At 38.4% G+C, this 14,243-nt stretch overlaps 2 protein-coding genes across 2 annotated transcripts; both read left to right on the plus strand.

Annotated features, from left to right (window-relative positions):
• The first annotated feature begins 6 nt into the window (after window positions 1-6).
• On the plus strand, window positions 7-2,514 carry si:dkey-187j14.4 (uncharacterized). Its single transcript, XM_056462617.1, has one exon. The coding sequence runs from the start codon at window positions 9-11 to the stop codon at window positions 1,287-1,289; it is 1,281 nt and encodes a 426-aa protein (XP_056318592.1). The 5' UTR covers window positions 7-8; the 3' UTR covers window positions 1,290-2,514.
• Window positions 2,515-4,893: 2,379 nt separating this feature from the next.
• On the plus strand, window positions 4,894-13,091 carry zgc:172065 (uncharacterized protein LOC100137122 homolog). Its single transcript, XM_056462618.1, has 2 exons — window positions 4,894-5,049; window positions 10,118-13,091. The coding sequence occupies exons 1-2, from the start codon at window positions 5,039-5,041 to the stop codon at window positions 11,706-11,708; spliced, it is 1,602 nt and encodes a 533-aa protein (XP_056318593.1). The 5' UTR covers window positions 4,894-5,038; the 3' UTR covers window positions 11,709-13,091.
• The last annotated feature ends 1,152 nt before the right edge of the window (window positions 13,092-14,243 follow it).

Genomic DNA, 14,243 nt, shown 5'->3' on the forward strand with positions numbered 1-14,243 from the left:
AAATCACCATGTATGAGGTCTTTCATGTGAAGAGCTCCATTTCTCTCACCATCATTGATACTCCAGGTTACGGAGACACTAGAGGACTGGAGAAAGATCTGGAAGTTGCAGAGAATTTGTCTGCTCTGTTTCAGAGCAGTGATGGAGTTCGAGAAGTCGATGCTGTGTGTTTTGTGATTCAAGCATCTAAGAATCGTCTCTCAGACAGACAACACTACATTATCAGCTCAATCCTGTCTCTGTTTGGGAAAGACATTGTGAACAACATTGTGTTTTTAATCACACACTCTGATGGTCTTCCTCCTAAAAATGTCCTCGGTGCCATTAATAAAGCTAAAATCCCCTGCAGACGAGACCGAAGTGGCCAACCTGTTCACTTCCTATTCAATAATCGTCAGGCTGAAGCTCGACAAAATGAGAAACGCTACAATCGTGCTCAAAGAGACGCCTGGGAGGACAGCATGGATGGCATGACGCACCTACTTGCATCCCTGGATGAAAAGAACAGAAAAAGTTTAGAGTTGACTTCAGATGTCCTGATCGAGCGGATTCAGTTAGAAGCATCTATTTGCAACTTGCAGCTGAGAATCCAAGAGAAAGAGCTGAAAAAGGCTGAGAAACTTCAGATTCAAGAAGCAATGAGGAAAAACAAGGAAAAGATTGAACAGTGTAAAAACTTCAACATTAATGTAAGAAAGACAGTCAAAACGAAGGTGCTTATTGAGAGTGCATCATGGAAACACAGAAAGGCGACAACCTGCACCGTCTGTGAGGAAAACTGCCATGAGTTTGACTGCTGGTGGGTTTCTGGTCCCAAGAAATGTGAAGTCATGAAAAATGGATACTGCACTGTGTGCACAGGGAAATGCCACTACAGCAAACACGTCAAAGAGAACAAGAAATATGTCTTCAGAACCTCAAGCATCATGATAGAGTTTGATTTGATAAAAAAAGAATATGAAAAAGCCCAAAAACAAACCAAGACGTATTTGAGTTTAATGGAAGATCTTGACAATGAGCTGAGGGAGATTGACGACCAAAAGGCAATGTTTCTGTTCAATGCTTACAAAACTATCAAGCACCTGTCTCAGATCGCTCTAAAACCAGACTCTGCCTTCACTCTCCAGCATCTGGACTTCTTCATCCCCAGAGTGAGAGAGGCTGGGAAAGAAGAATGGGTTCGAGAACTGGAGGAGACGAGGAGACAAGCAGTAGCTGATGAAGCCAATAAAGACGCTCTGAGTTACCTGAAAGCTGGATTGGCTAAACTCTTCCTTGCAGGCAAATGACTGAGTCTAATCAAGATAAAACAGTGAACATGAAGAAGACTGTAATGAGTGAAACAAATATAATATACAAACAAAATAATTATGATTAGGCTTTGACAATTTGACAAATTCTTAATACGAGTTAGTTGAAATACTAGTTAACCTGGGGAATTAAACAAATGCTTGCCACGTTCTCATTTACAATCATTTATGTGCCTGCAAAATGTTAAAGATTCTCTTTGTGGAGGATTATATCAAAGATTATATAACACACAACACTGTAAAAAAAGGCAGTGATTTTAACTGTAAAAATGCTACGGTAAAAATCTGGTAACCTGGTTTACAGTATATTTCCTTAATATATATACGGCGAATTACCGTAAATTGACTTTCCCAGAATTCCCTGCATGGCACATCACTTTTTATTCTTTTTGTTGACATTACTATGGATCTTTTTAGTTGTTTCCCCATCAGTTCTGGACATTAGAGATTAATGTTACATCTAATGTTGATAAACAATGTTTATTTCATGACTTTAATTTGATGTGTGTGACCATACTGGTGTTTAGTAGCTGTGTGAATGACACTGAGCACCTTCTATACACTGATACACTTTTCTGCTTGTGGGAAAAGTTGATTGTGATGAGCATTGGTTCATTATGTAACTTTCGCATCACCTCCTGCATATGGCTGTGCTAACGTGTCTATCTGTGTAACAAAAGATGTGTAGATGTTGGTAATTGAAAACACAGACACATTACATCTATAAAGTAATGAAATACGGTAGTTTGCTGTTAAAATGAGGAATTGTTTTTACGGTTTGTACCGTGTTTTTAACGGTAAAATACTGGCAAGCACAGCTGCCAATTTTTGTTTTGTTTTTTACAGTGAAGATGTTTCACTCAAATAGTTTTGAATGGGGAAAATGTAATGGCCAATATGGCTGCTCCGGTGAAGAAAGCCAAACCCGTTAGTAAAGGAGCCAATCATTGATCGCTATAAACTGATTATTCTTTGGGGGAGGGGCTTGGTAAAGATGTGCTTGTATGATAGTTTTTGCAGCTTCATTGTTATGTAACCTATGTACAAAAAGCTTAAAATGCTTTAAAATGGTTTGAAATGTTAATTGGTTTGAAAACAAATGTTCTCTGGTTGTTTAATCTGCATAAAATAAATGTATTTACCCTTATGAATTCTCACCCCCACATGACGGAAATCAAGAGAAAACAAAAAGGTCGCTGTTGATTTTGGGAGATTTGTAGATCATAAGTACATCACTCTGAACCACAATTACATGGCAGGTACACAGACCCTCATTTTTTAACTGTATGCATTTGACTAAGCCTTCAATTAATAGGTCTCAAACTGGATTCCTGGAGGGTCGCAGCTCTGCACAGTTTTGGTCCAACCCTAATCAAACACAGCTGATCCAGCTAATCAAGCTGTTTAAAACTACTAGAGACCATTACGCATGTGTGAGTTGCAGCTGGTTAAAGCTAAACTATGCGGAGCTGCGGCCCTCCAGGAATTGAGTTTGAGACCACTGCTTTAACACAACAAAAATGCACTCTAGACTGAATGGGTCAATTTCTGAGTCCAAGTAATTCAGTAAATTATATGGGATTAATGCCCATGAAGTCCCAGCTGGGTCAGTTGGCATTTCTATGTGGAGTCTGCATGTTCTCTCCATGTTTGTGTGGGTTTCCTCCAGGTGCTCCGGTTTCCCCCACAATCCAAACACATGCGTATATAGGTAAATAATGAACTAACTTGGTCATAGTGTGTGTGTGTGTGTGTGTGTGTGTGTGTGTGTGTGTGCGTGTGTGTGTGTGTGTGTGTGTGTGTGTGTGTGTGTGTGTGTGTGTGAAAGAGTGTGTATAGATGTTTCCCAGTGCTGGGTTGCACCTGGAAGGGCATCCGCTGTGTGAAACATATGCTTGAATAATTGGTGGTTCATTCCACTGTGGCACCCCAGATGAAGAAAGCAACAAAGCTGAAGGAAAATGAATGACTAAAGCCCATGATGGTGGTGTTGCTAAATCTATGTGCTATAAAAATAAAACTAAGCATTCGAAAACTCTACTCACAAACGTAAAAAGTTGATCTATTCATTTTTTGAAGAAGAAATAAAACACCTTACATATTAAAAATAAATATTGAAGGTCAAGTGTTTTTACCTGTTTTATGTTCTCATAGTTTATTGCCCAAAATGTTAATCATTTTATATTTTAGCAGTAAATATTTAATATCCACAATTTAACAGTACATGTTTACAGATTAAGAGACCATGAGGTATTCATTCATTTTTTTTGTCTCCTAGGCCCAATCCCAATTCTATTTTGTACCCCTATCCCTTCACCTTGGCCCTTAAAACAGATTGTGAAAGGGAAGGGCTTCAAAATTTACCCCTAAGAAATAGGACAGCACTACAGCACCTGCAAACGTCATCGCGATCTCTTGCTTCATATGAGATCAGACGATTGCGACTGCTGTAGTTATTCCAGTTGCTTTATTTTTTGGTATTTATCTTCAGGAAATCCCTGAAGACATATATCCTGTTATCATAACGATCTAATGTGGCAATAAGCTCATAACTATACTGTGCATTTACATGTAAACACACTAAAAACATCATTAACATTATAGCAGACGCTGTAAAACGCTGATTACTAGCCACTAGACTCTTCTGAAAGGGTTTTCAAGTGTTCAAGTGTCGTCATCGGGTGTCAGTATGTTGTGGGACTGCTGTACAGGAGTTATTATAGATAGCTAAATTTGGCGTTTTGATTTTAGCGGGGCTTTTTTAAAGCATGACGGTAAAACACAAATGTGGTTATGAATGTATTAAAACATGTGCTTGTTTGTTGTAAAAATTCGTAATAATGATTTTAAAAATGCTAATTTGTGGATCTCCTTACTGCCGGGTTCAGAAATACTGCCGTTGTGGCTGGGCCTTAGTGTATCTGGAGAACATCGGAAGAACCTGGACACCAGCACAGACAGAAAAACTGCAAATGTTGCATTCTATCATAAATCAGTTTTCTGAAATAAATTCACCTAATATGATCATAAGCAAAGCATATCGATTATTGCTCAGGTTTACATTTATTTTATTTTTCAAATGTAGTAAAAATAGTTTGTGCACTTCTCTGGTAATAAGGAGATCATGCAAGTTTGCTTCCTTGTAAGAACATGATCTGCTTACTGTAACTCACAGAAATGAGACTCATCTAGCTGCATTCTAAAAATTCCAACTACTGAGAAAGTAAAACTGAACGTTACACAACATTTTACCATTTCAACACCAGAAAGTATTTTATTTATTTAAAATGACTATTAAAAAAACTACTGCACTTTACCCAATCACGTTGATTTTCATTTTATTACATTGTTATTTTATCGTTCACCCATTTAAATTATTTTCTTTCAATTGTTTCATAGCCCAATCAATCATTAGATGCCAAATTTAAATGGGAGGGACTTGAGCCAGTTTGTTTTGTTTAATAAACCAGTATTTCCATCAACGCTTTCAATTCAAAAAGACACTCGAGGCAGAGACTGGCGTGAGTGTATTTGATCAGAATTAGCTTTAACTGCAAAACTGTATTGCTCAAAATAGTTTGACAGAAAATTATACTACTCGAAGACCACATGTATAGCAAACCTCACAATTAGAAAACATTACTCAACATGCTTAGTTCTGCTGTACGCAGACTGGGGAGCAAAAGAGAGACTCTTTTGTGAAGGAAACATTCAGTCCGGTGAACACCATGAACACAGGGTGAGTTGAAATGCAAGTTTTATAAAGGAGGTAAATGTTTGTTTGGTTTTTCAGTTGTTGAATAATTGGTGAAATGCATCTTCTCTAGTAAAGCTCAATTATGAACTGCTTTTACAACAATCCAGCACTGATGAACAAAGCCTAATCTAGTGCTTCATCACTGCAAAGACAACACTAGACTGCAAGATCATTTCACTGGATGTAATGTTTTATAGCCTCACCTGATGGGCTGAAAATAGAATAAAGCATTGTTCATTTTCTCATGCCAATAATTAAAATGTCAAATCAGACTGAAATAAATACAAAAACTGGGGACTTTGGTAATTCACACATTGCGGGCATATGAAACAAAATAATCAGTCGGTGCAAGAAAATGAACGGCATTGACAGCTGTAATCCACAACGTTATTCAATTCAATTTATCTTTATTTCTCTAAAGTACATTGTGTCAAGGCAGCTTAACATAGATGAAGAAGATAGAATAAAAGCCTAGGGATGTACTCATCCTAGACTATACAAACCCAAATTCCTGGTTTGTTTGACAAGTGTAAGTGCTCCAAGTCGGGCCCAGGCGCAGTTCAGTTTGCCAACTATGGCCCGGTTAGAATAGGTGTGCCAGAGTGTGGTTCGGTTGGGCTTTGGTGCGGTACGTTTATTCACCTTATTCTCCGTGTATGACCGGGTGCAGCCATTTGAATCTTTTGGGCACGAGAATTCTAGTCTCACTCACGTCCGTTGATTTTTATAGGTTAAAAACAGCTCGTAATGCTGTTTCATGTTCCAAACTGATCTTTTCTTATTATATTATTCTAATTTTTATGTATAATCATGCAAACACTTGTTTGTAGAGCGAGTAGTTTGACCGTTTTCTGTTTATTATTTCTTGTCATTTCTCCCATAGGCAACTGAATCGGAAGTCCTGAAACAATCGCAAAAACGAGCGCACTTCCGCATTGAAGAATAAGATCAATAGTATGAGAGCAAAGCATGCCTGAGCATAAAAATGAAGACGCAACATCACTTTTAGGGACTGTTTCATTTGGATTTATTAATCATTCTTACTGTTCAATGAACGTGTACTGTCATAGTTTATTAAAGATGCAAACCCCTCACTGTACAACAGCTGCACCTTCAGCAAACCTCCTAATACCTGCAGCACGAGGACTTTATGAACATTCGAGCATAAAACGTGGCTGATCTGTTCAGCAAAATATTTGACTGCGTCACTGCATATCAAACGACTAAAATAATACAAAACAATAGAACTACAGAAATATCCACTATGCTGAGTGAGAGCAGAGATGTATAGTAACGAAGTAGAACTACTTCACTACTGTACTTAAGTACTAAAAGGCAGTATCTGTCCTCTACTGGAGTATTGTTTTTTTCTCCTACTTCCACTTTTACTTAAGTACATATTTTCGATGAGTTTAATACTTTTACTCCGATAGATTTTTTATGAGCTGCATCGTTACTCGTTACTAGAGGTGTCAAAATGGTCTATATCGGTTCAGTAATAGATCATAACGGGTTATTACGTACTGCCGTCATTTATCTCCTATGTGCGGTGTCGCAATACTATGGCGAAGGACGGAGGCGCGAGGGCGAGTGAAGGCGGCACAGCACACGAGCCGCTATTTCACTACTACAGAGAAATGTTGTGAGACTCCATCTCTGCCTCTCTTACTTTGGACATTTGACCCGCTGGCCTGGTAGGCGTGTATGAAGTTTTCTCCACTGTGTCTATTATAGATTACCTGTGATAACCGCGTATTATACATACATAGACTGTAACCGCGGCTGTTCTTCCCGCCATCAGTGAACAACGCTTTCATTTCTAAAGCCGATAGCAGCCCTTTCTGTTGAGAAGGTGAAGACAATAACCAAAGGGGTGTAAGACCTCGCCTGTCAGCGTTTAAAAAGCAGGCGGGAGAATATTTACATTAGTTTATTTGCTATAAATGCTCATGCTGTCTTCTGTGTATGAGTTTTGTTTGATACATTCAGAAAGAGTGTTTTCTTTGAGCGGGTCAAATTAAAGGTACAGTTCATATATCTTACTGTTGTATTAAAGGACACAATTATATTACAAGTAACCATTTAACTGTCACACCAAGAAAAAAACCAATAGAATTTTTTTATTTATTGCATTTCTTAACTCCTAATGTCGCTAGTTAACACAATCAATACATTTTCCCCCAACACATCCCATAGTTTCTAAAATATCAGCCTCTACCAAATGGTTGAGATGTTGGTTTATGGTAAAAGTACCAGAATGAATAAATATATACTATAAAAATATGAAGTTTAAGACCAATTTAATTAAAACATAATCAAAATGAAACATTTTTGAATACTAAATCATAGCCATAAGCCATAAAATATTTCAGGTTTTCATTTAACACAGTAATATACACGTTTTCTTTTTTTTTACAATAAAATCACAATCAAGTGAATTAGAACGTTCGTTTACAGCGTTTACAACCAGTAATTTGTGCTCCGAAAATGGGTTTCAATAGCGTTTTGAGTGGATTATGGACTGTTTTTGTGACACACAACTTTGAAAGGTGTGTGTTAAAGCTGTTATAATCTGTCAGATCTGTGGTTCAAGCGTGAGAGAAAAACAGTATTGTAAGTCATGTTTCTTTTCATTCTGCTTAATGACGTGCCCCCAAAAAAGAGATTTAAAATAAACAAAACAATATGATGTCTTTTGACTGCATTCTTTAATAACTACATTACACAATACTTGTACTTTTACTTTCAGTACTTGAGTAGTAAATTTTGAAATAAACTACTTGCAATACTTAAGTACAAAAAATGTTGAATACTTTAGTACTTCCACTTAAGTATGGTGCTTAAAGAGCACTTTTACTTCTACTCAAGTCACTTTTTGATAGAGTACTTGTACTTTTACTTAAGTCTGGGTCTCTAGTACTTTATACATCTCTGAGTGAGAGCGCCTCTCTTCCTGTTAAACTAAACAGTCACATCATCGATGACATAAGCATGCTCCGCCTCAGAAGGCAAAAATTCAATGTGAGTGCGGGCCAGACAATCGCACCTAGGCATGGTTCAAGACAACTGTGCCTAGTGTGAGTACACCCTAAGATAAACTTAAAGGGCACCTATTTGACCACTTTTTAAAAAGATTTAATATTATGGTTCTTCTGAGTGTGCCAGTTTAGGTTTAGTTCAAAACACAATTCAGATTTTTTATTATAACATGTTAAAAAGTGTCATTTTGGTGGCGTGTACACAGGTCGCTGTTTTAGTGGTGTGTTGCTTCACATGAAAATAAGTTTCGACGACTCGCCCAACTTAACAAGAGCTCCCCTGCTTTGTCTATGGCAACAGACAGGCAGACAGAGAGAAGTAACATGAGTGAGAAGACCAGCATTCAGCCACACATGTACGACCCGGACACAGACCAAGCAGAGACGACTGGTGAGGAATCAATATTCCTAATGTGCCAGAATGTGTCAGAGTGGTAGTTACAAAATCATTTGTGTCTTTGTATAGTTTTACAGCCCCTATGTAACGATGCATGCCTCATCCGTACAGGGATGCAACGATTAACTGGTTTCACTATTAACAGAGCTTTAATTCGTCACGGTTATTTAATCATAAAGGCTTCTCAACACCGAGTTTCTGAACGGAACAAAACTGCAGCAACTAAACAAAGTTATGCCAACTGTGTGCTAGTTTAAAGTTTCGAGCTTGTACACAGAGACTAATAACCACGCACACTGGATTAACTTTGACTGAGGCTTTAACTAAGGCAAGTGAGTTATTTCCAATGGAGGGACACGCACGCGAGGTAACATGCTCTCACTTTTCAGCCACACCTAGTTGAGATGACAGGGAGCATCTGTGATCATGGGAAATGCAAATGTCTGAAGTTTAAGGAAGATGCAATGAAAAGTACACGTTCGCAAACCCACCTAAAGTTACAAACAATGGTGCCGATGAGAGCGATCATGGTGAACGTTGATCCACCAGCTGAGATCAATTGAGTGTTTTCGGAGAGAGTGCTGAAAGACTCGATGGATCAGCTGTTTTTAATGGCCTGAATCTCAATACGTTGCATTCACAGAGTGTTCAGCACAAATGGCCACTAAATGTAAAATCTGTTGCTCATTCGCAGGAAGACGATGAAGGCTCTAGGGTTGAGCCCAAAGAGCCTTACATCCAAAAATAGAGCAAGGGTGTTCCTTTGGGGACATCGCTTTGACTCACACTGAAAAAGGTCGGACACAAAACATCAAACAGAGGGTATGGTAATACACGCCTGTCAATCAATATTGGTGGATGGGGGGACCGCACTTCTACATCAAGGTCCACCGTTATGCTGTTAAATTGAAAAGAAAAAGGACTGGGTGTGTTTATATCACCCTAATATGGCGGTCTACACACTATACCTACACATGTCTGTCCAAACAGCTTGAAAAGTATAATTTTCACCATTGGTGCCCTTTAAGGTAAAGAGTAGTAGGGTGTTCACCACCACACAAATTTAATGCATAATCATCATATATAAAAGGTCATGTATACCCAGTGTTCAGAGAGGAGGGCAGAGAACTGTTTGATTGTTTGTCTGGTGATATGTTGTAAATAATATTTCTTTTCTTACATAGACAATTTGTTTTACTTCCTTCACTAGACCTAAACATGTCACAAGAAGACAAGACTAACAGTTTACATTAATACAGTACAAATATCTTTAAAATTGGCCCAATACAGTTATTCTTCTATTATAAAATGTAACATCGCTTCACATTTTCACTTTAAAAAGACTGAAAATGTTTTGTGTTTATGACACAGACTGATAGACTGAGGACATTTTATTACGTTTAACCAGATCTTAAATCAGATGTGGATGATTTCAGAACCTTCAGAGACACTGTAAAATATGTATTTAAGAATGGCAAATTCTTAAGTATTACGAATAATGTTTTTACAACTGCTGTAATATCACTCAAAAGTCCAGTTGATGGTGTGAATTTAGAGTTAAATTCTTGCAATACAAACAATTAGAGAAATATTTTCTTCCTTTTGTATTTTACAGAAGACCAAGTCCTCAACCACGGAGACTAAAACTGATTCATCAAGGTCCTCCAGCAAGATACCGTCTACAAACAGAGAGGAAATTGCTTGATGAAAATGAAAAGGTCAGGAAATGGACCTTTGGCAAAAGAGATGCCAGTAAACCAAATAAAATCATTCTGCTGGTGGGAGAGACTGGCGTTGGTAAGACCACCATCATCAACACCATGGTCAGCTACTTGATGGAAGTAAAGTTTAAGGAAGAAACTTGGCTTGAAATCACAGAAGAAGAAGCCAGAGATCAGTCAGAATCCCAAACCTCTGAAATCACCATGTATGAGGTCTTTCCTGTGAAGAGCTCCATTTCTCTCACCATCATTGATACTCCAGGTTACGGAGACACTAGAGGACTGGAGAAAGATCTGGAAGTTGCTGAGAATTTATCTGCTCTGTTTCAGAACAATGATGGAGTTCGAGAAGTCGATGCTGTGTGTTTTGTGATTCAAGCGGCAAAGAATCGTCTCTCAGACAGACAACACTACATTATCAGCTCAGTTCTGTCTCTGTTTGGGAAAGACATTGTAAACAACATTGTGTTTTTAATCACACACTCTGATGGTCTTCCTCCTAAAAATGTCCTCGGTGCCATTAATAAAGCTAAAATCCCCTGCAGACGAGACAATAGTGGTCAACCTGTTCATTTCATATTCAACAATCGTCAGGGTGAAGCTCGTCAAACTAAAGAACGTTACTTTCGTGCTCAAAGAGACGCCTGGGAAGACAGTATGAATGAAATGAAATGCTTCTTTCAATCTCTGACTGCAAGGAACAGAAGAAGTTTAGAGTTGACTTCAGATGTCCTGATCGACCGCATTCAGTTTGAAGCTTCCATCAGCAACTTACAACTGAGAATCCAAGAGAAAGAGCTGAAAAAGGCTGAGAAACTTCAGATTCAGGAGGTAATGAAACTAAACAAGGGAAAGATTGAAGAATGTAAAAACTTCAACATTAAATTTGAACGAACTGTCAAAGTGAAGGTACCCATTGAGAATGCATCATGGAAGAACAGGAATGCAACGACCTGCACAGTCTGTGAGGAAAACTGCCATGAGTTTGACTGCTGGTGGGTGTCCAGTCCTAAGAAATGTGAAGTCATGAAAAATGACTACTGCACTGTGTGCACAGGGAAGTGTCACTACAGCAAACACGTCAAAGAGAACAAGAAATACGTCTGCAGCACGTCAAGCTACATGATGGAGTTTGACTCTATAAAAAAGAAATATGAAAACACCCAAACACAAACCAAGACATATTTAGTTTTAATGCAAGATCTTGAAGAAGAGTTGAAGGAGATTGAGGAACAAAAGGCAGTTCTTATTGTCAGTGCTTACCACAACATCAAGCACCTGTCTCAGATCGCACTAAAACCAGACTCTGCCTTCACTCTCCAGCATCTGGACTTCTTCATCCCCAGAGTGAGGGAGGCTGGGAAAGCAGAATGGGTTCGAGAGCTGGAGGAGATGAGGAGACAAGCAGTAGCTGATGAAGCCAATAAAGACGCTCTGAGTTACCTGAAAGCTGGACTGGCTAAACTCTTCCTTGGTGAAAAATGACTGAATCCAGCACAGTGAACACTGACTGCAGAGGACTGCTGCTACTGTAAGAAGTACAGAGAGCAATTACCCACAGCACCTTCCATACACAAGGAGTTGCCTTTCCTGACCTCAATCTAATCAGCAATATTTTTAATACAGAGGTCACAAAAACAATATATAATTACGTTTACATTAGGATTAATTTGAATAATCTAAATTTAAACTTCCTACTTACATGCCAGTTAAGTAGGGGACTTAACGATACAGACACTGTGACTGGTTCATCATCAGTTAAGTGTCATCGAACCCACTATCCTGATCAAGTTAACTCAAGACGAATGGGTAACTGGTCACAAGAACACTTTTCTTGGCCTCAGTAAATGGGGTTTTCAAAAATCAAGAACTTAAAAGTTCATTAGATCATCCTGAAAACGATGATCTCAGACTTTTAATGACTGTTATTTTATTGCTCTTTTATGAATCCACCTGAATCCTGTATATGTTAACAATGCATTAATCATGCGTAACCATTATGCTTTGATTTATCAAAATGTACCATTATGTGTATGTTATTTGAGATGAATGAGTGAAACCCTTTCCCGCTCTCTCTTTTAATTCTAGATATGTAAAGTGTATCATGTTCACAAGTTAAATGTATGCTTAATACTATATTTCTAAGCACCATAGCTCATGTGAGTGAGTCACGCCAAAGCTGCATGTGCTGACTTGGGACCGTCACGCAGATCCACGGACAATGCTTTATTGATCCAGCGGAAACATATTTGGTTGAAACCCATAACCCGAAAAATCTCTGGTCTAGTCCAGTCTCAACACAGTCGAGCAGAAGCAACCAGTAGCAGCAGCTGTTGAGGAGTTGAGTTGCTAGGCTTCCAGGACAACTCTCCTCCAGGTCCAGTCCAGGCAGACTCGGACACTAAGATGGGATGGGTCCAGAATCGAACTTACCCACCTTCCGTTTACACTTCTTTATTTCTTTCCGTCGAAGCTAGTTAAGTTAGGTTGCGTCGCAAAACCAGTGGACATGACTGCAGTTTGGCCATCTCCAATTTGAACTACCAGACTTCTCTTCATCAGCAGCCTCGGATACGCCACTTCAATGGCAAACCAACCATCAGTGAACTCACATGGGGAATCCAGCTCCACAGAGGGATTTCACCACAGCAGTCTAAGGAATGCAAGTACATTTCCAGATCTATTGCTGAACTGGTGTATGATCTGCTAATCATGTTAAATGATAGATGACCCTGTCTAAGAAACAGTGAAGGTTGATCACACTACATAATTGTGTATTACGTGTGTGAGGCCCTATAATGTACAGCATAACTATGATGTATACTGCAGTTTGTTCTGTGGAAATAAAAAGCAAACAGTTGTCCTTTACTCTCTCAATGTGCAAACTGTAATAAGTAAAACATTGCTGACTAGGGCTGTGTTATCACTTACTTTAAGCCACCTTCTAAGATCTCTTTGCCTGTTTTAACATTTTTACGCTGACGATACACAAATTTACATTCACACCACTGAGAGCAACTTGATGTTGATTTCTTGTCTGACTGAATTACTGAAATCAGAACATGGATGAGTAATTATTTCTATTATTCTATAATACAGTTATGCTTATTGGCTCCCACCATCATGTTTCTAGGGCTGGTCTGGTGTGCCTGACTCTTGATGGTTCTGGTTTTGAAATCCCGGCCTGAGTGAGGAACCTTGTTGTTTTTAATGTAAACCTGTCTTTTGATTTTTTTGGTCCAAAACACTGTTAAAACATCCTTTTTCCATCTCAGAAACATTGTAAGGTGGTGCCCCTATGTTAAACTTTACAGTTGCAGAAGAAAATGGTAAATTCCTTTGTCATCTCACGGTAAGACTATTGTAAAGCTGTTTTGTCTGGTGTTTCTACTTCTACTCTTATTAAGCTCTAATATGTACAAAATTCTGCAGCTAGAATTTGTACAGGCACAAGAATTGGATGTCACCCGTATTAGAATCCCTGCATTGGCTCCCAGTTAAATTTAGAGTGGATTTTAAAATAATGATGCTCACTTTTAATGATGCTCACTTTTAAAGCTCTACATGGCCTGGCACAACATTACATTACTGAAGCATTACATCCATACACTCCTAGCCGTAGATTGCGTTAATCTCAGTCAAACATACTGGTTGTACTTTACACAAATCTCAGATCTATGGGTAATCTGTCTTTTTCTTCCTATTGTCCTGTCCTCTGGAATTCTCTGCCTCCTGATCTTAGAGAAATTGAGAATTGTTACTTTTAAAGTTCACTTGAAGACATTTTTTAAACTTGCTTTTACTTGTTGATTTTGTATTATTTTATTGTATTGTATTGTTTACGGTGTTCAGCTGTTATTTACCTGCTGTTAAATAAAGTTAATTTGTATAATTATTATTATTATTATTAATATTATTATTATTATTAACACTCCTCCATAGGCTGCCACCTTAGTGATCCTAAGAGCTATGTTGTTGGGGGCTAATGCCCCGCGCAGGGTCTCCCAAAGCAAAACGTTC

Source organism: Danio aesculapii, chromosome 7 (assembly GCF_903798145.1).
Source record: "Danio aesculapii chromosome 7, fDanAes4.1, whole genome shotgun sequence".
NCBI classification, from domain to species: Eukaryota; Metazoa; Chordata; class Actinopteri; order Cypriniformes; family Danionidae; genus Danio; species Danio aesculapii.

Excerpts from the sequence above, each read along its gene's own strand:
- si:dkey-187j14.4 (XM_056462617.1), top strand. The coding sequence starts at position 9 with ATGTATGAGGTCTTTCATGTGAAGAGCTCCATTTCTCTCACCATCATT.